Consider the following 23,147-nt stretch of genomic DNA (forward strand, 5'->3'; position numbering starts at 1 on the left):
TTGAATTTCATTGTCAAGGAGCTTGTACATTCTAGCCATGTAGTCAATGGAATCCATAAGAGCAACACCTTTCCATTTGTCTGGCTTCATAATTCTAATCTGACTATCCTTAATTAAACTCATTCAGAAGTAACCTTCTTTTTCTTTCAGGTTACTGACCAACTTGACTCACAACTGTTGAAGCAGTCTCCTTAAATCCTTGTCACAATACCTTTCTCACAACAAAGTAGCATGTGTAGCCAAATTAAATGTACTTGCTCTAACAAACTTATTAGCTTGGATTTGGATGCTTGACTGTCCATGAAATAAAACTTGAAAGTAAGTTTCCTAATAAATAATCTTAAATCTATTAATAAGTTTGCAATATCATAGTGAAAAGTAGGGAGAAATGTGAATCCCTTTCTAAGCAAATTAAAATGCTTGTCCTCGAGAGATAATTAACTATAATTAAATATCTTAAAGCCATTTTGGACAGATAGTTTGCTTCTTATTTTGACACAGATAGAACTTGGAATGTTTTCTTTGAACTATACTTGACCCCAAAACTGTGTTTTTGTTTTCTGCGTTTGCTGACCAGATTAGTCTGGATGGGTAGAAAAGCCCCTTTACAGCAAAGAGCTGGGGAGAAAAGCTCCACCCACAGAAATAATAAATATTTATAGTTGTACATAGTTTGGTAATACATTGAAGGATAATTGCAGCATTTATACATCATGTGGTAAATAATATTTATATGAGTATGTACATTAGGGCTACAAGAAAACACACTTGCTTCTCATGACTATTTTATTTACTTTTATTTAAGCAAGATAAACCCGGTGGAATTCCAGCCTGATGACATAAATGGACAATGCACTTTTCAGTAGTAGGAATTTTATTTATTTGATTCTGAGACAAGATAAACATGACCTTGATGGCTTTAGGAAAAAAGCTTAATATTCCTTTGTATGTTAGACTGAACATGTTACTTGTTCCCAAACTTCAGGTTGATGTGTTCGATGTTGCTTCCTGGATTGCTCATCAGTGGCGTTATGATACTTTTTCTTGTGTTATTTCTGTGTGGTGTTCACTTGTGGATCAAGCAAAAGAAGCAGCAGCAGCAGTTCATCACAGGAAATGCTGGAGTAATCCACCCAATCGTGGCCTTTTTCCACCCGTACTGTAATGCTGGAGGTGGAGGAGAGCGAGTCTTGTGGTGTGCATTGAGAGCATTGCAGTCTAGGTAGGTGTAAATGCATTTTATTCCTTGAGTAAACTTTTTCCTTCTGTTTAACACATATGCCTTTTTTTACATTATGATTTATTTCATAAAATGTGGAGAACAAAAAGTAATTCATCCTCACCGTTTTTTTTATGTGCTTGAGCAGAAATTAATTTATTATTTTTCTGTGTGTATAGCAGGAGTTGATATGAAATGGTTTGTCATTTGTGGGTTGCAACTCTGTTTTGACAGTTTGCCAGAAATGTTGGTGGTGACTGGGATGATTTGGAAACTTGGCAAAGCCACAGAACCAAATATAATGGGTTAAATCAAGGTCACTGCTATTTCCTTTACTCTCAAGATGATAAATCTGAAGTATCTTTGTAGTGGTTTTGGTTTGAGACACTATACTACTTGCTTGCCTGGATAGCTGCTAATTGACTGTGGTGCAGTTATGGCTTACCAGTGTTCTATTGAATCACCTTGAGACTCTGAGTGAGTTATGCTTCATCAACTTTAATACAGAAACAAGAAACTTGTAAATGCTAAAAAAGATGACTTTATTTTTTGTACAGGGGCAATACTTCTTGCCCTGCCCCACACCCTCTTGCTTATATATATGTCAACTTGATAATCGTACAGCAGTGAGAAGTAAAACACCTCATTACAGTGCACTGCTGGTTTGCACAGTATGTAGTTCTGATAAACCACAGTCAAAAGAAATTGCAGTAACTGCACTCGTGAGACAGTAGGTTAACCTCTGGGGCACCCTGTATAAATAAGTTGTTTAACTTTTTGGAGCTTTTGTGTTTTAACTATTTAAGCTTACCTTTTTAACAGTAAAAGCATTGATTAGGGGATGTGAGACTTGCCAGATGGGGACTAGTCTGTTTATTCATGTATTTATTGTTTAACTGGCTGTGTGGGCTAGCGTAGTTTGGCCACTACCCAGGCCATATTGCAGATTTATTTATTTTTATTTGTGTGACGTGTTTCAGGAAGGTCTGAATGAGCATATAACCCATTTTCAGTGGAGGCCTGGGGAGAAAAACTCCACTAACAAGACCCTTAATACATGTATAGGTATGCAAAAAGTATAATGAGGGCAGAGATAACAGTGCAATATTTACATATTACAGATGAGGTGACAGAAGAAACAGTACAATATTTACATTTCTAAGTATTTACAGTTTTCCCTGTTTAACATTATCGTGTTTGTACATATTTTACAGTTTGTGTGTTTGCTTGTTTTTCAGAAGAGAGTTAAGATTAGGCTTTGCAGATGAGTTATTTTAAAAAGAGATTGAGGGGATAGAAGATGGTGAGAGCGATAAGAAGATGGGAGGAAGAGAAATGGTGGAAGAGAAAGAGGAGAGGATGACCAGAAGAGGAGAAAAGATGAGGTTCTGCAAGTACAGAACTAGGATTGGGTAAGAAAAGTGTTTCAGCCAATGTTTAAACAAGCGAGTGCTGATGTTCATTTGGATATTGTTCAAGCTTTTGTTACTGAGTTTGATTCTAGAGAGAGTCCACTGGACTAAAATGTAAGGAGTTGTAGAGGATCGAGGGGGGCAGTTAGATAGGTAGTGATTTAAGAGTAGAGCTACCATGCAATAATAAGCAGCTGTAACAATAAATAATACAGTAAGCAGACATGGTAAAATAGATACACAGATGTGGAAAAGGTACATTAATGAAGCCTCCAGTAAGGCATACAAGGGTTCAAGGGAAAACACGTCTTGTCAAGGGAAGGCTTTTATCCAATAGTGACAGTTATCGGGGAGATCCCCAAGAGTATTGGAGAAGGGGGTTGACTATTACAACTATTGTTAGGATACAAAAAATTACATTCCTCTCTGATGACCCTCCACTTGACCAGTAATTAAGGATCCTCAATCCTCACAACTGGCATCAATGGGGAGGTTCACTGGGGGCATAATGGGTACACACACAGTATTTCCAGATGCAGCTCTCTGCATCAAGTGCAAATTCCCTTGAGAGCGCAAAGAGACCACAGTTAGTCCGTGGCTGGTTTCTCCCTCTTTCTCTAGATCTCCGATAAAATTCCCCACTGGCACAGCTGCAGAGTTGCGCCCTTAGCCTGGGTTCCAAGCCATGTCCTCCAACACTCTCTCTGTCCAACCACTGGTTCATGTCCCTGCCCAAATAACATGCAGACACACACACACACACACACACACACACACACACACACACACACACACACACACACACACACACACACCCCTTCTGCCGAGACTGTAGGGTAGTTATTACTGTCACCAGAACTCCTCACCAGCTAATGTAAGGCCCTTAACAAAAGGCGTCCAATGTTACTGTGCAGCATTAATACAAATGGTAGTTTGACCAAGAGCAAGGCTATTAGGAGTGGCCCACACAGTGTCACCAAATAAATATGCAAGTACTCTCAAAACTTAAATCTCTCTATAAAGATCAGCCACATTAAAAGGTTTAAATATATTAAATAATTAGTAAAAGAAGAAGACAATACTAAATATCAGTTGACGGTGACATCAGAGTTCAAAACCACGGGAAATATTTAAAATAACATTGCAGGACAGGCTGAGGCAAAAAACGTATCTAAACTAAGCTTCACTATATTCCTGACTGAATCTAACAAAATCACTATTCTCTAATGACTTACTTAATAGAGCAAGTCTGATGATGTGGTGAATGTTGGTATGACACTGCCAGTCCAGCTATCTGGAATTTTGTAAATAATCATATGTTGTTTGTGAATATTAATATGATCCATATGCTTGCCTTACAAATATGAGAACTATATGTTATGTGTATATTAAACTACTGGTGCAGAAGTATGTTATGTACTGAGCTTCAAGAATGTAACCACAGTGTGCCCTACTGGAAAAGAACAGAAATGTATATAAACTATATACCTGTGCAAATGTATGTTTAATGGTAGAAGCTGGAACATACAGATTTAACTTGCAAAACTACAAGAAAATAAGTTGAAATTGTTTTACAGTTGTGTTCTCTGTTTCAGCAAGAAGATAGGCTGTCTAGAGTTAGAAGTTTTTCTATTGTCTTTAAACAGAAATAATGACTAGGTTTAAAATGTAAAGTGTTGTTATTGCTCTATGACTTCCTAGCAGCTGCACACTTCTGAGATGTATTTTTGACACAGAGGTGTTAAATTCTGTTGGTATCTGTTAGCCTGGGAACTGAAGGTAGGTGACAGAGTGATGTCATCCGAGCTAACCCAGCAGTAATGTTGATTTATTAATTTAAGAACTCTGAGAAAGATTTTGCATTTTGTTTCTTGTCTTGGACCTAGCAAGAACATCCATTTAGCACTTCTGCATCTGCCAATAGTAAGCAACTAGGGTAAAGTAATTTCTTTTAGATATAGTTAGGAATATAGTAAAGATTAGTTTAGATGTTTTCTGTATTTATTTGAGACTGTCCTGCAATGTTGTTTTTAAAATATTTTCTGTGATTCTCTGAACTCTGAATTAACTGTGTTATTTGAGTATTGTCTTGTTCTTTTATTATTTATTATTACATATATTTAAACCTTTTAATTGTGGCTGGTTTGTTTAGAGATATTTAAGCTCTTAGCGTACTTGCATATATACTTGGTGACACTGTACAGGTCACTCCTAAATAGCATTGGTCTTGATCACACATACCATTTGGATAATAGTAACATCACACAGTAGGATTGGTCACCCCTTTGGGAAGGGGCTTATTGTAGCTGATAAGAGGGGCTGATGGCAGTGATAACTACCTTTAGTCTGGGAAGAAGAGGGCATAGCTAGTAAATGTGTGCCAGCCTTTCCCAGGAGTGTGTGTGTGTTTGTATATAAATCAAATCTCAGAGTGCGTGTGTGTGTCAGCTACTTGTGCAGGGACACAAAGCACTGGTTGGACAGAGAGGGTGCTGGAGGTTTTGGCTTGACTGAGATCTTAACCCTATAGCTGTGCCAGTGTGGAGTGTTGTTGGGAATCTGGAGAGAGAGGGAGAAACCAGCCTCAGACTGACTGTAATCTCTGTGTGCTCTTAAGGCAAATTGTACTTTACTGTGTGTGTACTTGTTATCCTCCCAATGTGTACGTCCCTCACTGGTGCTAGTGGTGAGGATTGAGGCTCCTTGATTACTGGGCCAGTGAAGGGGTTCTTGTTAAGCCCAAGACAGAATACTGAATGCTAAGAGACTTCTCAAAATAATATCTAAAATTACTTCTGAGATAGCTTGCAGAATGACATCACTTCTGATCATCTGACTTCTAGTTCCAATGCAAACCCCCATTGCTGGAAGCTGGTAAGACTTGGCACCTACTTGTAAAAATACACACACAAGGGCTTTTGCTCAGAATTTTTGGCAGGGGCTGGAAGTTGTAAAACAATTGTATGTCTCCACAATTCCCGAGTAGTAATTAGTTCACCCCAAAGTCAATACAGAAAGCTTCCTAGTACAGACTTTGTCTCTGGCTACATTGAAATCTATGAGATAGCATCTTTACGGCCTTACCTGTAAAATGATTTAATTTCGGATATTTTTTAAAGTGTGTGGACTGAGGTTAACCTCCTGATTTCCAGTTTCCTCTATTAAAATATACATTTTAAACCTTTACAGTAGTGTTTGTACATTTCTGTTCTCTCCTGTAGGGCACACTGTGGATGCATTTCAGACACAAGTACTTATACATTTTCAACACAAACATCTGTACAAATCAGTTTGATATACGCATGACATACAGTTCTAATACATTTGTAACACCAGCATCTTGTATAAATCAGTTTGATATTCACAAATGACATATAATTATTTACAAAATTCCAGCTAGCTAAGCTGGCCATACCTCTTATTGTCACACTTCTGACAATCTGAATTCCAAGAAAAAGAGGAGATTCCACTGAATCAATAGGTACTTTTTTTTTTTTTTTTTTTTTTTTTTTTTTTGTGGCTTTAGAATTTTTAATTACAACCACCTTGAAGTATCTCCTGTGTCTCTTTTGCTCCATCTAGTAGTAAGCCCAACCTTTTTGATATGTTAATTGAATTAAAAATATTTACTAGAAAGCTTAATCTAAAAATAAAATATGAGGGAAGCAAGTGATGAAAATCATCATACAAACAAAATATTCAAAAGACATTTATATAATCAGTCATTCCTACCCTGTGCTTCTTTGTTTGAAAAATGTAAGAATGACATAAGGCATATTTTTCAGAATATTGTTATTCAGACTGTAATCTCTCTCAGAAGAAGTTTTACTGGATTAAATTAAAAGTTGATAATAAAGGTGAGGAGTGGTAATTTATGACTCAATGTATTTAGTAAAATGTTGGATTATCTTACTAACAGTGAAAGCAAAAAACAAATATTACTATTACAAATTATTCTAGAGCTGTGGTATTGCAGTTTAACAACTGCTTCTGACATAAAGAACGTCATTAAAAAGGAATTGTACAACTGTCTTTGATTCCTTTAATTTAACTAGCAAATTGGGTGATTCTCCCAATGTTGTCTTTAAAACTGGTAGGAATTTAAAATCTTATCTGGAAATGGGTAAAGACATCACTAAGGGCATACCATCTAATACTAGTGGTATGAGAAAATGTGGGACATGTAAGCAATGTAGGATAGCTACCCCAAAGTAATTGCTAATAATGGTATATATGATTGTAATGCTAAGGGTGTAATAGTTTTCACAATATGCTTGTTATGCCCCACTTTTTATGTGGGTAAGGAGGAAGATTCTGTGAGGACTAGGCTATATCGGCATACATATGTAATTAAAGTGGAGAATATTAACGGTGCATAGTGTAAGCATATGAAAGTATGTGTTGATTTTTAAGAAAGCTCTATTTTATATTTTAGAAAAAGTTAATCTGGATGATAGAAGAGATCATTGGGAAGCTCAGCTAGAATATAGAGAGCTTTACTGGGAACTGATTTTGAACATTGCACGTCCATCAGGATTAAATGGTAAATTGTCAGTGCTCCAGTGCTGAGATTTGTAAATTTATGAAACAAAGTCGGAGGAATTAACTTGGTATTTAATAAGAATCCACAAACGATAGAACAGTACCAGCAATGTATTATAAAACGACAACCAGGATAAGCAATCTCAGACAAGAGACTTCATCAGATAAATGAATATTGTAGCTCCCCCCCTTTTTTATACACATACCAATTTCCTGATAACCAGTTCATTAAAACAATTAATACATTAAAAAAAAACACTTAAAAATTTTATGTGTTTTAAGAAAACAATCCTGATGAATAAAACTACCCTTTTATAGTGAAACACATTTTATGTTGTTATAGCAGCTTTTTCTTTTAGTACAGGTTTAACAGATGCATATTAATTTAAACCAGGGAACAGAGTGACGTTCACCCTAAACTGCCAAGTTCTCTTTTTAACAGTGTTAACTTCTAGTTGCCACCTCTAGGATTCTTTTTAACCACCTCAAGGATGCCAAAATTGTAACCTATGTAATTTGGACAGTTCAAGGAGTGCTTAAACAATGCATTTGTCTCTCTTTCTTTACTGTTCATAAATCCAATTTTTGAGTGCTCTCATGTTTGATATCACTGAATTTTGATTCAAAGATGTTAACTATCAAACCTCATCTTCTTTTCCCTCAAATGGTTCTAAAAACCTTGGATCTAAAAGATGCCTACTTGCATATATGTGGTCACACAAAACACAACCCTATGTATAGAATCTTTAAACCATGTCTGTCTGTTTTAATTTTTTTATTTTCTTTTTTGGCTTGCTTATAGTCCCAAGGGATATTACAAAATAGTTTGCTTTTGTCTTAACTTTTTTTGCAGACTCCAACGTATCTATTTGCAGCTTTACTTAAAGATCTTAATAATTCAGACCACTAAATAAAAAAGACATTTCAGAACCAATCTTTTTCTTCAGCTAGGACTTCCCTCAACATCAAGATGTCTACTGTAGAACCCACTCGGTCATTTTTAGGATGTCTTCTGGACACTTCCAGGATGATGAAATTCCTTCCACCAGAAAAGGTTCAGTTTCTGAGAACTTACTTCCTGTCTCTGACAAATCTTCAAATTGCCTCAGCAAAAGAGATTGAGAGACCAGGGTTACTAAATGATCCCACATGCCAGACTTCACATGAAGAGGATTCAGTGGTACCCATCCTCCTGTCTTTTTTTTTAATCTCTGAGTTGTATTTTGTGAAGAAAACGGTTTGGTGGATCAACCAGGTAGCAATTAATCCAGGAGTTCCTTTTCTCTCCCAGGCAAACTATATCAACAAGTGCTTCAGGTTTTGCATTGGAGCTTGTTCAAAAGGTATCAAAGCATACAAAGTTTGGTCCAATCAAAACAAGAACAAATGCACAAAGAGATAAAGGCTGTGGTCTTTGCCCTTCAAACTCATCATCTGCAGAACAATAACCATGGTCATATATTAAATCCATAAACTGGGTGGAGCAAAATCCTAACCCCTTTTCAGATGTGCTATGATGGCCTGCAACCTTGCAGTTCAATGCATCCACTTTTGCCAGGATGCATACCGAACCTCAAAATGAAACTTAATGGTGTACTGCTTGGAAGACAGACCTAAGCAAAGTGATGTTGAGCTGAGAGGTCATCCTTCAGATTGCTCATCAGTGGAGGATTTCTCAGGTAATCATTTTGCCAGTGTTCTAAACATGCAGTCCAGATACCTTTGCACCAGAGTCCCTTGCAGAAAAGCTTGGAGAATCTTCTTTTTCCACGGAAACAGATATTCCGGTATGCCTTTTCATTCATTCCACATGTCCTTCTGAAGACTCAGAAAGGTACTCCAAAGATTATGTTAGTCACTCCTTTTGCTCTAGACAACATTGATTCTCTCTTCACTTAGCCAAGGGCAGTTACCACAAATTACCTCACAATATGGATTTGCTTACATTTGAAAGAGCTTTCTTTCACCCATACCTAACTATCTTTAACCTCACTGTTTGGAAACAAAGACATCCTTCAGGTAATAAAGAAGACAAGAAAACCTGCAGCAAGAACATATTATGTTTTGTAAATGGAAACATTTTGTGTGGTGCCGCAGTAGAGGACAGGACCATTTCCAGGTGTGGGTCCCTGTTATCCTCAAATATTTGTGTGAGCTGCCCAACTGAAGTGTAGCATACCCTTCTGTTAAAGTGCATTTGCAAGTCACTTCAGCTTGCCTGCTTATTGGTGCCTCTTTTTCTTCACTTTAAGGTCCTACAGTTTGTTAAAGACATCCTACACATCATGCCTCCCTGGACATTTATTCATCCTCCTTGGGATCTGCACTTTTTTCTCAAAAAGTTAACTTTCTCCTTTTGATCCCATTTCTTCTAATTCCATAAACATGTTGACTTGGAATACAGTTTTGTTGGTGAACTTAACTTCTGCCAAAAGGATTGCATTGCAGGATCTTGCATGTTTATAGGTTTATAGGTGTTTACTAGGCTAACAACCACAAGGGCCTTCTAAGCCTAGCCATGCACCCCAAATCTCTGACACGCTCTAGTACCCTTGATAACCGTAAGCAGGGGCATGGGAGATGAAAAATTTACAAGCAGGGGCCTGGGAGGTGAATTATTTACAGGCTGCCTGTGTCCATTAGAGACATGGGTGCCAAACCAGGGATGAATTTCCTGTTCCCCATCCAGTTGTCCAAGTTACACTTGAATTGGGTTAGGGAGGAACATATGGATGTGGAAGCCTGTTCTAGAGAAGGGGTAGTCTCTGGTATACATACCTGTCTCTCCAGCAGGTCCTATTTGTATCCTAGGCAAGGTTACCTAACCTCTTAAATTTGGCAACAGTGTCCAAGTGAGCTATTGTGTCAAATGCCTTGGCCAGGTCAAACTAGGCAGTGTGAACCATTGTTTTGGTGACCTTCTCAGAGAAGTTGACTAGGTTGAGTAGACATGACCTGTACTTGACGAAACCAAATTGGGTTGGCTCCAGTGTCTGGAGGTTTCCTATGTCATTATTTATCATTTCCATGATGATTCTTACCATGGCTTTGCATATGAGACTAGTGATACTTATGGATTTGTAGATGGCTAACCTTTGTGCAGAGGGATGACTGTTGCTGTTCTCCATTCATGAGACGCAAAGCCTGTTTGGAGGCTACAGTTAAGTAACATTTCCAGATGGCCTGATAGGTCATGTTTCATGCTATCTAGAAGGCATCCGGGAATATTGTCTGGGCCCACTGATGCAGTGTTCTTGGCCTTAGAGAGCGCAAAAAGAACCTGTTCCCTAATGATAGCAGGGGAAGTTGAGGATAAAAGAGTGGTAAAATTAAAGATGAAATTTGTCTGCCAGTAGGTTTGCTATATCTTCTGGCTCACTGTAGGTGGCCCCATTTACAATGAGCTCTGCACACAGCTGTGTATTGCCTTTGAGGGTGCGTACATAGCTAAAGAATACCTTGTGATTTTCCTTGGCCTGGAAGGACAAACTTACTTAAAATTTGGCTTTGGTAAACTTGTGCCCTGAGTTGTTTAGTTTGAGAGTAATTTTATTCTGCTTGGTATTTTTATCTCCTAATTTTTGCCATGATTTTCTTACTTCTGTTATACAGCTTATTGATGATGTGATTACACAATGGTGGCTTACTTTTTTGAGTTAGTTTTGTACTTATTCCTGGAGGGGACAGCTGCCTCTATATAGCTATTAACCTGCTTCTATAAGGTTTCTGTGAACAGTTTTGTGTAGACAGCAGTGTTCTCAGGGTTTATGGGGGCTTGACATTTTGCCAGGTTATCATTTAATAGTAGAAAAGTTAGTAGATTAGATGTTCATTGTGCATACAGCTGCAGTCATAACAGATGGGTTCTCCTGCCGTCAGGCGGGTCCTCGGTCGGCCGAATTCCAAAGTCTAGGTCCGGCGTCGGTTGTCGTCGCTTCTTCCCTGACGTCAGTGCGACAGGGGTATAAAAGAACCAGCTGACGCCATTTTCTTCAGTCTTTCTTGCCGCGCGGTGCCTGAAGCAGAAGCAGTTCGCAAGTGCCGGTCGGCCAGCTCCTGAGATTACGAAAAATTTGGAAAACCGAAGTCGTCTTAAAAGCCAAGTACCCCGTTGGGGAAACTTTTCTTGCCTCAGACCGATGTCAGACAAAGTTAATAATTGTATTTCTTGTGGGAAGCAAATACCGCATAAGGATTTCCATTCCCTCTGTATACCTTGTTTAGGCCCAGACCACGATGTCTCGGTCTGTCACTGTTGTGCTACATTCAACAAACGCACTATTAAGGGTTGGGCGGAGTTCGCCCAGCATTTTTTTGGGAAAGCATTTAACTATACCATGTCGTCGGATACTCTGACACCGGTTTTGTCTAAAAAAACGCAAAGACAAGGACTGACACTCGAGGTCCGTGGCCTCTACCGACACCACGCCAAAGCCAACTACACGTGGTCCGGTTCTCAGTGAGGTGCCTACGCAGCCCCTGACTACTGATGACACATCTTTGGCGGTGTCTCCTGTACCTGAGGTCGCAGGCTCCTCGGCCCACACCCCGACTACAGATACCGAAGCCACTCTTGGCGTTGAAACACAGAATGTGGATAGGTCCACCTCCACTCAAGGTGTCTTCAGACCTTCCTCTTCTTTCTCCATCAAGGCTTTCACCAAGTCTAAAGCAACCATGCACCCTAAGAGACCAGTTACACAGGACCCATCTCCAGGCCCCATGCCTAAGAGACAGATGCTTAAAATGGCTGAGGATTTAATTACTCTAATCAGAGGTTCTCAGCCACCTCTGGACAAAAGGCCCAGAGTGGAGGAAGATTTCCCCTCCTCTGATCAGGGATCCATTATTTCAGACCACTCTGATGATCAGGAACAGGCTTAGTCCCCTTTTGAAGACTCTGATGCAGAGGAGTCTATTCCTTCTGTATCCCCCCCTGAGGATTTCTCATTTGGGGAAACTTTGCATACCTTAAGGGAACACTTCCACTGGGAAGGCCAGGATTATTCAGATTCCAAGAAAAGGCTCAGGGAATTTCTTTTGTTACCCCAGCACAGGCCTCTGGCTATACCTCCTGTCTTGGACATCCTAGATGATGTTTACTCGGAGGCCTGCCTTAACCCGGACTCTCTACCTCCAGCTCCAGTTAAGCCTGACAGGTACTACAGGGTTCCTGACTCGCACCAATTTCTTTACAAAAGCCATGCTGCTGACCTAGAAACCATCTCACAGGGACCCAAGGGAGTTAAGGCTTCCATTGCCAAAAATCCATTGCCTTCCGAGAGAGATTCCAGATCCTTAGAAAGGTGGGGAAAAAAGGTCTATACCTCGGCTACCTTAACCATGAGGGCCTTAAACTGTCAGTTTCATATGCTAAAATACCAACAGTTTCTGTTATCTCAATTGAAAAGTAAAATATCACAATCTGAACAACCAGACTTGAAGGAGTTGCAGGATTTGATGCATAGTGCAGAACAAGTGGGTAAACATACCTTACAATGTGGTTTTGATGCTCTAGAGGCCTCATGTAGAGCTGCTGTTACTGGCTCAGTCATACACAGGCATGCTTGGCTCAAGGAACAAACCTTGCCTGATCATGTCAAAGCTAAATTACTAGACGCCCCCCTTCAAAAGGATGTACTATTTGGGGCAAATGCTGAGGAAGTATTATGAAAAATGGAGGAAAAAGCTAAATCAATGCAAACTGTGTGAGAATTTCTGCAGGTTCAACCACCACGTTTTAGTAGAAATTGGCCTTCCAAAAAACTGGTCCTTTCCTGCCACGGACAGACCCCAAAGAGGCAGCTACAGGCGCCCTAGGGGCAGAGGACAACCACAAGGATCGTACAGAGGCAGACAATGGCAAGCTCCTACACAAAGAGGTGGTGAGGACAACTCACAATCTTTCAGAAAGCAAACCCAATGACTTTCCCCTTTGCAGGCCAACCAGGTCTCAAATGGCAGCCCCCCCTTAGGAGGAAAGCTGTCACTATTCTCAAAAAATTGGCATGTTGTCACAAAGGACAAATGGATCCTGGACATTATAAACAGAGGCTACAAATTCCACTTTCATACCCTTCCAAAAATGAGAGGCATGCCAAAACTGCCACACAATCAAAGGGCAGAGGCACAAAAGCAAATTTCAGATCTTATAAACATGAAAGCTATTCAAGAGGTACCTACACACGAACAAGGCCAAGGTTTTTATTCCAGGCTATTTCTGGTGCCAAGGAAGGGAAAAGATTTGAGACCTATTTTGGATCTTTCCATCCTAAACACATTCCTACTCAAGATGCTCACTCTACAGCAACTTCTTCCCATGCTGGGCAAGGAGTCTTGGCTGGTAACATTGGACCTCAAGGAGGCATACCTGCATGTCCCAATCAGACAAAATTGCAGAAGATACCTCAGATTTCTTGCAGGTTCAACCCATTATCAATTCTCTGCATTGCCCTTTGGCTTATCTACTGCACCCAGAGTATTCACGAAATGCCTGGCATCAGTAATTGCCTACTGCAGACTTCAAGGGATACAAATATACCCTTATTTGGACGACTGCCTGATCCAAGCGGACAGCAAGCACATTCTTCTGAAACATCTGGCTTATGTAATAATGTTATTAAACTCTCTGGGATACACAGTCAACAAAGAGAAATCAAGGCTAATACCCTCTCGAAATATAATTTTCCTGGGTGCCAATTTGGACACAAACACCCAGATGGCCTACCTCACGCCAGAGAAGCAGGGGCAACTAATTCAATATTTCAAAACACTGGCAAATTGCACCAGGCTGACTGCAAGGAAAATCCTGCAGGCTCTGAGGTTCATGGCATCTTGCATCTTGCTAATCCCATGTGCAAAGCTGCATATGAGAAACTACAATGGTACCTAAGAAACATATGGTCTCAACACAGCCACAGTTTGGAAACAATAATACCACTACTTCCATGTCTGCAAAAGGAATTTCTGTGGTGGGCTCAAGCATGTCAAGCAAACACAGGTCTTCCATTCAGCAAGCCTCAAGCAAATCAAGTCATCACAACAGACGCCTGCACTACCTGGGGCACATGACAGACCGGTGCATTCAGGGCAAATGGTCACAAAAAGAAAAGCACCTTCACATCAATCAAAAAGAAATGCTAGCAGTAATAAATGCTATTATAGCTTTCAAGGATCTTCTACAACCAGGTCAACTATTGATAAGAACGGACAACACCACAGTTATGTGGTACATAAACAAGCAGGGAGGAACACATTCCTATCCCCTATGCAGACTGGCCATATCACGTTGGAACATGGCCATGGACTTAAAAATGGAACCACAAGCACAGTACTTGCCAGGCAAGGAAAACACGCTGGCAGACAACCTAAGCAGGAACATGACAGATCCACACGAATGGATGTTGCATCCAAAAGTTTTTACAGAAATAATCCAAGAATGGGGAAGGCCAGACATAGATCTCTTTGCCTCCCACAAAAATCATCAATTGGCAAAATTCTGCTCGTGGACCTTCCACCCAAAGGCCTGGAGAGTGGACGCTCTCTCTTTCAGCTGGACATCAATGACAGTTTATGCCTTCCCGCTTCTTCCTCTGCTGCCCAAAGTCCTATTGAAGACCAGAGCAGACAGACCAAAGATGATCCTCATTGCTCCGGACTGGCCAAGGCAACACTGGTACCCACTCCTGAGGAGCCTGACTCATTCCCCTCCATGGACCCTGCCTCTAATGCCTCTTCTTCTGACTCAGCACAGCTTCAAAACTCTTCACAGTCAGCTAAAAACACTCAATCTAACTGCATGAAAGATTCCTTCTCATCACAGCAGGCCCTACTCTTCAAGGAGGTGCAGGATGTCATTTTGGAGGCCAGACGGCCATCAGCTAGAAAAGCTTACTCTGCAAAATGGAAACGTTTTTGTGTCTGGAATGAGAAAAAGGGCCAGAACCCTGGAAAACTGAATTTACCTCAAATACTACAATATTTGGCTGAACTACTAAGCAGTGGACTTTCGTTCTCCTCCATCAAAATCCATGCCTCAGCCATTTCTGCAGAATACAACACTGATCCTCCTTTATTCTCTCACCCTCTTTTAAGACAGTTCCTCAGAGGGGCTAAGAATTTAAGACCTCCAAGGAAACCACCAATTCCTGCTTGGGATCTAAATTTCATTCTGGAAAAACTGACTTTGCCTCCTTTTGAGCCAGCTGCTTCATCAGATTTGCAATATTTGTCCTGGAAAACAGCTTTTCTTCTGGCTATCACTTCAGCTCATAGAGTTTCAGAACTACAGGCCCTCATGGCTGCCCAGCCTTTTATCATCTTCCATCAGGACAGAGTTTCATTACGAACCAACCCGTCCTTTATGCCTAAAGTGGTATCCAGGGTAGCTTTAAATCAGGCCATACATTTACCTACTTTTTATCCCAATCCTCAAAACAAAGGGGAGAGATTACTGCATTCCTTGGACATCCACAGGCAACTGCGTTATTATTTGGACAGAACAAAGCCTTTCAGAAAATCAGAACAGCTCTTTGTGGCCTATGCGGTAGGAGCTCCAGGAAAGCCAATTTCCAAGCAAACAATCTCAAAATGGATAGCCCACTGCATACGCTTTTGCTATTCCTTTCATGGCAAAACTGTTCCTACAGGCATTAGAACTCATTCCACCAGGGCCACAGCCACCTCTGCAGCCTTCCTCAGAGGAGTTCCTACCAAGGATATCTTGGAAGCAGCCACTTGGAGTTCTGTGCATACCTTCTCCAAACACTACAACCTACCATTATACTCCAAATCTAGAGCAGGCTTTGCCATTGCAGTCTTGCAGGGCATTTTGGCTCCTCCTAGTTCCACCTAGTGCCTACCACCCCTTTCTTAGCTTTGGGATTCTACCCATCTGCTATGACTGCAGCTGTATGCACGATGAACATAGTACAGTTTTGTACCTACCATAAATGTCGATGTTCGAGTGCTAATACAGCTGCAGTCCAGGTTTCCCTCCCTCCTTCCCCTCTAGGGGTATTCTTTTATGGTGTATTTGCTTGCAACTACATTTTTTTGATTATATTGCATTGCATTACTTCATAATTTTATGTATTGCCTTCCTTCTGGGGGCACCTGACATCTGGGGCAAGAAAAACTGAAGAAAATGGCGTCGGCTGGTTCTTTTATACCCCTGTCGCACTGACGTCAGGGAAGAAGCGACGACCACCGACGCTGGACCTAGACTTTGGAATTCGGCCGACCGAGGACCCGCCTGACGGCAGGAGAACCCATCTGTTATGACTGCAGCTGTATTAGCACTCGAACATCTACATTTATGGTAGGTACAAAACTGTACTTTCCTTAATATTTCAGGGTTAGCTGAGTTTTCAGGTTTTATTTTTACTTCAGAGGAAACCATTTTATGGTCTGACTTATCTAGAGAAGACATTACACTAGGGGGTGTGCAGCACTCTTTCATATTAGTAAGGAGCATATCCAGTATGGTGCACCCCTCTGGTTGGTATATTTACAATCTGGTCCAGGAAGTTTGTGTTTAGAAATATCCAAGAATCCCTGTGCCTCCACGTTTGGTGTCATACGATTCCCAGTTAATAGTGGAATAATTAAAGTTGCCCATGAATTTGGCATTGGGTTGAATGGTGAGTGTTCCAATAAGTTTAAATACACGTTATGGGTTTCCTGGGACATAGAGGGGGACCTGTAGCTTGCAAGAAACATGTATAGGTTTTTGCCTGCAGTGATTGGAACATGGAGAAGCTCAAGCACATTGTCCTGTTTGACCATCCTTTAAGTGGATTTATTTTTGATGTAGATTGAGACACTTCCACTTTTAGAATAGCTACTACGCAGACAGGGACTAAATGTATGGAAGATGATATAACCTTGTACTTTCTGTGACTTTAAACCATGTATCAGTGACCACACAGATGTCAGCATCCTCTAGGGGGAGGAGAGCTTCTAGGAAGTGTAGTTTTTTGCTCAGCAGTAACACCTTTTAGATTTTTATTGGTTTTGATTTGCTATGTTGGCAGTACCTTCAGTTTGTCTTTGCCTAAAAAAAGTGAGGCCAGTGTTTTAGCTAGTATTCAAAAACCAAGAGGGGAGAGGTGCAAGCCATCCCTGGCAAAGCAATGTGGTCTGTTGACCATCTCCTTCTATGTTGACCAATATTGTTCCTACTTAGCATAACACCAGAAACAGTTATCATATTTTGCTCAGATTGTGACAAAAATTGTCTCCAGAGTGTTAGTTGAATGATCACGCACATGTTGACTGCTATGAGATTAGCACTCCTACTTATCTAGTTACACAAGTGCTAGAGAATATAGTACTTAACACTAGTGCCAAGTATTGTCCTTCCTTCTTTTTTTTTTCCCCAACAAACATCTTTATTAAATTTTCACATGTAACATAGGCAATTTTACATTTATATAAATGAAAACAAAATGACACCACTTTAGTTGCAGACAGTATACATCAGACACTGTAGTTGCAAACATTATACATCACTTATAATGCTTAACTGACCATGGCTGGATGGATTATATGGCTTATTCAAATCCTGCCTCCTAAACTTTGTTCCTGCTCTGCATATATTGTTCCCACAATTCCCTTTTTTTTCTCTGTAGATTGCGCCTGCCATTTTCTAAAGATCCCAATTCCAGTTGTTTTATCTCTGGTACTAAGTTGGTCTAGACTTTGATTTCCCTTTTCTAGTAATTGCTTTTTTGGCAGCCACTATAATTAGACTCTGTAAAACTTTACTATGTCTAGGCAATTTCAATTCATTATCATAACTCAAATCATCTCCCCAGTCAATCCAGTCTGCTTACCCAGCATCTCCGTCAGCACAGTCTGCAGAGAATCCCTAAAGTCTGCCAGCTCACTCCACTCCCAAAAAATGTTCCCAGCCACTTGCATCATGCCTGTCACACCTCTAACATTTGCTATCCACCTGAGGAAAAAAATATTTGGAGTCTGCCTGGGGTATAAAAATACCTATGTAAACACTTACAGGCAAAGATCCTAAATCTTCTAGACTTTGTTGCATATTTGGGAGATATCCCTCCATTATCTCTCTTGTGAATTACTTATCCAATCTCTCTTCCAATCCTTTCTAAGCTCCTCTCATGGATTCTTATAATTATACAATATTTTGTATGCTTTACTAATTCCTTTTTAACAGTAACTTCTGTTCTAGATTCTATTAAAAAAAATACTAGTGCTGGTCTTTCATTCAGGAGCTCCCCATTTTTCTCTTTGCCTATACTCTGATGTCAGTCCTTGATAGGGAAGGAAAATTTCTAACTTGCAGTCCAAATTATTGGCCTCTTCCCATTCTATTACCTTTCTCTTTCTAGTCATTTGCTCCCAATACCTTGGTTCCTTTGCCAGTTTTCTCCAATAAATTCCAGCCTCTTCTTGCCTATTATCTGTATCCCTGACACCAGTCTTCCCTATCGGCAAAATCTCTTTTCTCCATTCTCATGCCGATTTGGTTCTTAGAATACTCTTGCTATTTTATGAATGTAATACTCTGCATGATTTTTGTTGTTTTCCTTAAGAGTCTGCATCCAAAATCCCAGTCTCGCCTTATTTCTTGAGCTTCCTCCCTGTATCGGCATCATTCTTTTCCACTTTGAATTATATTTTTTCTGTTTGTGCTATGTGTAAGAGCTTCAACTGTGTTCTAAAATACCCCCTCAAATTGGGTAATCCTAGTTTGCCTTTTGTTCTGTTGGAAGAATCGGCTCATCCTACTTGACCCTTGCTGTCTTCACTTCCCAGATAAAATCCAACTCTTATGTATTTTTTTAATTTATTTATTTTTTTAATTACTATCCACAGCTTCTCCTCTGGTTGATTAAAAATATGCCTGACCCGTGTACAAGACTAAAAGGACTAAACATGTTAATGGCTTGTATCTTAGTATCCATATAAAAAAGCTTCCAGTTTCTCAATTTTTTTATCATCTTCTGTTTCGTCTCTTCCCACACATCCTCAGCTGCCACAACAGTCATTTCTAATCCATACTCCTAAATACTTTATTTTATCATGCCCCCATAAATATTGATATTGTTGGACCAATCTATAGAAAAAGCTGCTATTATTAAGAATATAAATTATATAAAGTTTTATTTGACTTGTGATGTTATGTGGGATTAGGACAACATGAGGGAGCCAAAGACTACAACATAAATTTATTTTGTATATACCTTTTGTATTTTTAAATGAATTTTATAGTTTAAATAAATTTTATTTTAATGTAAGTTATTTATGACAATTTAAAAAAATGTTTTAAAATCAATTTTAAGAATATGATGTGTTTTCTAATATATGAAAGTGATTTTTATCAACTAAAAGTAAAATGGATTTTAAAATAATACTGACATGACCATATAAGGACAGTTTTTAATGACATCCTGTTGTTTACATTAATTGATTAATTGGATTTATTTAGTTCATTTGTAATTAGTGTGTCTATATAAAGGGAATTATGGGATTGTGAAATTTATCTGATGAAGTTGAGGACGAAAACGTTACTTGTACTTTTACAGCGTTAAGTGTGGCTCTTTTTACTTTGTGTTCGGTGTTTGGAACTGAATAAACTGTTTGCCTATATCCAGCTCGACTGTGGTGCTTTCTACTTGGTTACAGTTTTATCAGAATCCACTCCTGCTGGTAGGATTGCATCCTTACTATTAAAGGTCTAGGTTGCTTTCTTATAGCCAAGTTTTGAGCATCACACAATGTGCCCTTTTAACTAAATTCCTGCTGTGGAATGCCAGTCCAATTGTTTATTTGATGTTTCATAAAATTAATGCAGTCTGTTCTTTCCATTTTCTGTAATATAGCTGAAAATCTCAGGGTTTCCCTACATGCTCTGTCCTCTAATTCTATTTTTTTTTTAAACATCTCTTCCTGAGCAGTCTCCTATTCAGACAGTCTTTTTCTTCATTTCGACCTCTGAGTTTTGCAGCTTTATCATCTCATCTGAATATCTGTTTAAAGCTTTTTCCATTTGTTCCAGCCTTTGGTTGTTTGTGTTGATGTACTCTTATCAGTGTTTCATTTATTTGAACCAGCTCTGCATGGAGTTGTCTTGTATCTAGACAGCGCAGTGGTGCAGCGGTTGCATTGCAGCCTCACAGCAAGAGGTTCTCCGGTTTGATTCTCTGCTGGGGAACCTGTGTGGAGTCTGCATGTTCTCCCTGAGTTTGTGTGGGTTTCCTCCAGGTACTCCGGTTTCCTCCCACGTAACTAAGACATGTATATGGAGCATTTCTCCCTGGGTCTCCACTGAAAATTGGCTTCACTTCGTCGGACTTTCCTGGTAAAAAATGTTAAATAAAAGAAATAAAAATGTTCCTGTAGGTTATTGGAAGTCATGTCGGAAGGTTGCATTACTTTTCGGTGAACAGCTGCAGAACTCTGTCCAGTCAGTATTTCTTCCTCACATTTTGTAGCTGATTTTTTTCCAGGTCTTCTGTATTTCTTTATTCCTTGTATCCAGGCAATGTACTTGCTAGCAATTTACTGAAATTTACCCATAAATGCAAGGCTACTGGCTTTCTCTGCTGAGTTTCTGTTTTCCCACTGGGAGAGTTAGAAACGAGCTGTTACTCAGGGTGCAGCCATCTTGGAAGTCCTGTTATCCTCCCTTCTTAGTCTTTTTCGTGTTGGGTCTCAGAACTAACCCTTCTTTTATGCCAATAGTGTGACATGTTGTTACTGAGCTGTCTCTAAATCAAAGTCCTCGGTCTTCCCACCTTCTTTTCCAATCCTCAAAATAAAAGAAATTCTGTGTTTTTTATGGATGTCTAAAGACTGTGATTTCAAGGCAAGTTCAGAAAATCTGAAACCTTTTTGCCTTTATGGAACAACATCAGTCATCTTAGTGTCAAAATGGACCAATTCCAGGTGGCTTCCTTTTCCTGTACTTTCTGTTACTACTACTTCTATGGCATGCGTCTTCATGGGCAAGTGAAGGCCCATTCTACCAGAGCTAAAGATTCTTTTATCTTCTTTCAAGGGCCTTGATTCTAAGTCTGTTCTTGAGGCAGCTACCTGATCTTCTGTTCCCACCCATAAAACACTACAAGATGGATCTCTTTCCAAAGCCAGAAGAGGTTATGTTAAAACCATTCTTCAAGGTTTATTGGACTCCCAACTGTCTCTTGCTTCAACCTTCACCCTTTTCCCTAAAAGCTTTGGGAATACTGTAGCAGTGATCAGTGATAACATAGTACAGTTGTGTAAGACCTTACCATAACAGCAGCTGTTGGAATAGATCACTGTTGCAGTATATGCAGCCACCAATACCCCACCCCTTTTCTTTTTCCTTCTGCTTTTACTCCTTGACCTAGGTGGATCCCCTCCCCCTTTAGTTTCTACCCTCTCTTTCTTGCAGTTTGACTGTATCCATTCTGTATCCAGGCTTGTTGGCTGTTGGTGAAGCACCCTCCAAGAGGAAAAAACGCTGAGAGAAGAAGGGAGCCACTTTTGAGATTTTAAGTATTTTTTCTCTGTTTATTTGCTAAGTTTTTCTGCATAGCTGCCTAGCTTGAGCATTTTCTGGCTTGTTAAACTTGATTTCTGTATTAGTAGCTGTATTTAGAGCACAACCAAAAGCTGTTTGCACTTAATTTTAAATCGTTTTTTTCTTAAAACTTGCATATTTTCTGCCCTTGACCTAGCACTCTTGTGTGGGGTCATTTACTACTTGTGAAACTCTGCTATCTAAAAAAAAAAAAAATCTTGCTTTTTTCCCACTTTTCTGAGAGTTAAAAAAGTTCAGTTACAGGCTTGCTGTTCCTGAACTGTTTGAAAGTTTCTGAGAGGCCATTTTTGCTTGGGCTGAAGGAGGGTCTCTCTGTTGATCAGTGGCAGTGAATAACATTGAGCAGCTTCCCTGCCCCCCGTAGAGGTGGTTACTGACTTGAAACTGTAGTTTTATTGGCCACTAGGGGTTATTTCCAAAACTCCTTCATCTTCCTCTCTTAAAACCTAGTTGCCTCGTGGTTTGGGCGTCTTTTCAGGCTTGTTGGCTGTTGGTGAAGCACCCTCCAAGAGGAAAAAACGGTGAGAGAAGAAGGGAGCCACTTTTGAGATTTTAAGTATTTTTTCTCTGTTTATTTGCTAAGTTTTTCTGCATAGCTGCCTAGCTTGAGCATTTTCTGGCTTGTTAAACTTGGTTTCTGTATTAGTAGCTGTATTTAGAGCACAACCAAAAGTTGTTTGCTGAATTTCCTGTTTGCACTTAATTTTAAATCGTTTTTTTCTTAAAACTTGCATATTTTCTGTCCTTGACCTAGCACTCTTGTGTGGGGTCATTTACTGCACTGTTATAACTTGGTATTACTTGTGAAACTCTGCTATCTCTGTAAAAAACAAAAAAAAATCTTGCTTTTTTCCCACTTTTCTGAGAGTTAAAAAAGTTCAGTTACAGGCTTGCTGTTCCTGAACTGTTTGAAAGTTTCTGTGAGGCCATTTTTGCTTGGGCTGAAGGAGGGTCTCTCTGTTGATCAGTGGCAGTGAATAACATTGAGCAGCTTCCCTGCCCCCCGTAGAGGTGGTTACTGACTTGAAACTGTAGTTGTATTGTCCGTTTTGGGTCTATTCCTGCTTCTTTCCAGCCCCTGCTATCAAGCACGCTTTAACGTGCTTTAGCGCGGAGTTGCCACTAGAGCAGCATCGGGCAGCGCCGGTTAAACAAGGTTAAACTCTTTCTGGTTCCAGAAAGTCTGTTCTTCAATTTTTCCCTTAGAACTGCTCTGTTAGGAACCTAAACAGTTTACACCTTCACTAAAAAGTGCAGCACTTGTTCCAAATAGCTTTTTCTTCTCAAAAAGCTCAGCACTTGTCTTATAAGCATATCCCTTGTCTTATAAGCATTCTCTTTGCAGGTCAAGCACTCCTATATTATACAAATCTCTCACTAGCAAAACCCCCCAGGAGTGCCCACTTCCCTG

The 23,147-nt window shown here is 39.8% G+C and overlaps 1 protein-coding gene across 1 annotated transcript in view; it reads left to right on the forward strand.

The window, feature by feature from the left end:
* ALG11 (ALG11 alpha-1,2-mannosyltransferase) overlaps positions 1 to 23,147 on the forward strand; it is a 180,858-nt gene that overhangs the window by 15,914 nt on the left and 141,797 nt on the right. The window contains exon 2 of the mRNA XM_044071672.1: positions 986 to 1,222. Within this exon, the coding sequence (XP_043927607.1) occupies positions 986 to 1,222 (237 nt within the window). The remainder of the gene's footprint in view (positions 1 to 985; positions 1,223 to 23,147) is intronic.

Source organism: Protopterus annectens, chromosome 5.part0 (assembly GCF_019279795.1).
Source record: "Protopterus annectens isolate FY-2018-M chromosome 5.part0, PAN1.0, whole genome shotgun sequence".
In the NCBI taxonomy this organism is placed as follows: Eukaryota; Metazoa; Chordata; order Ceratodontiformes; family Protopteridae; genus Protopterus; species Protopterus annectens.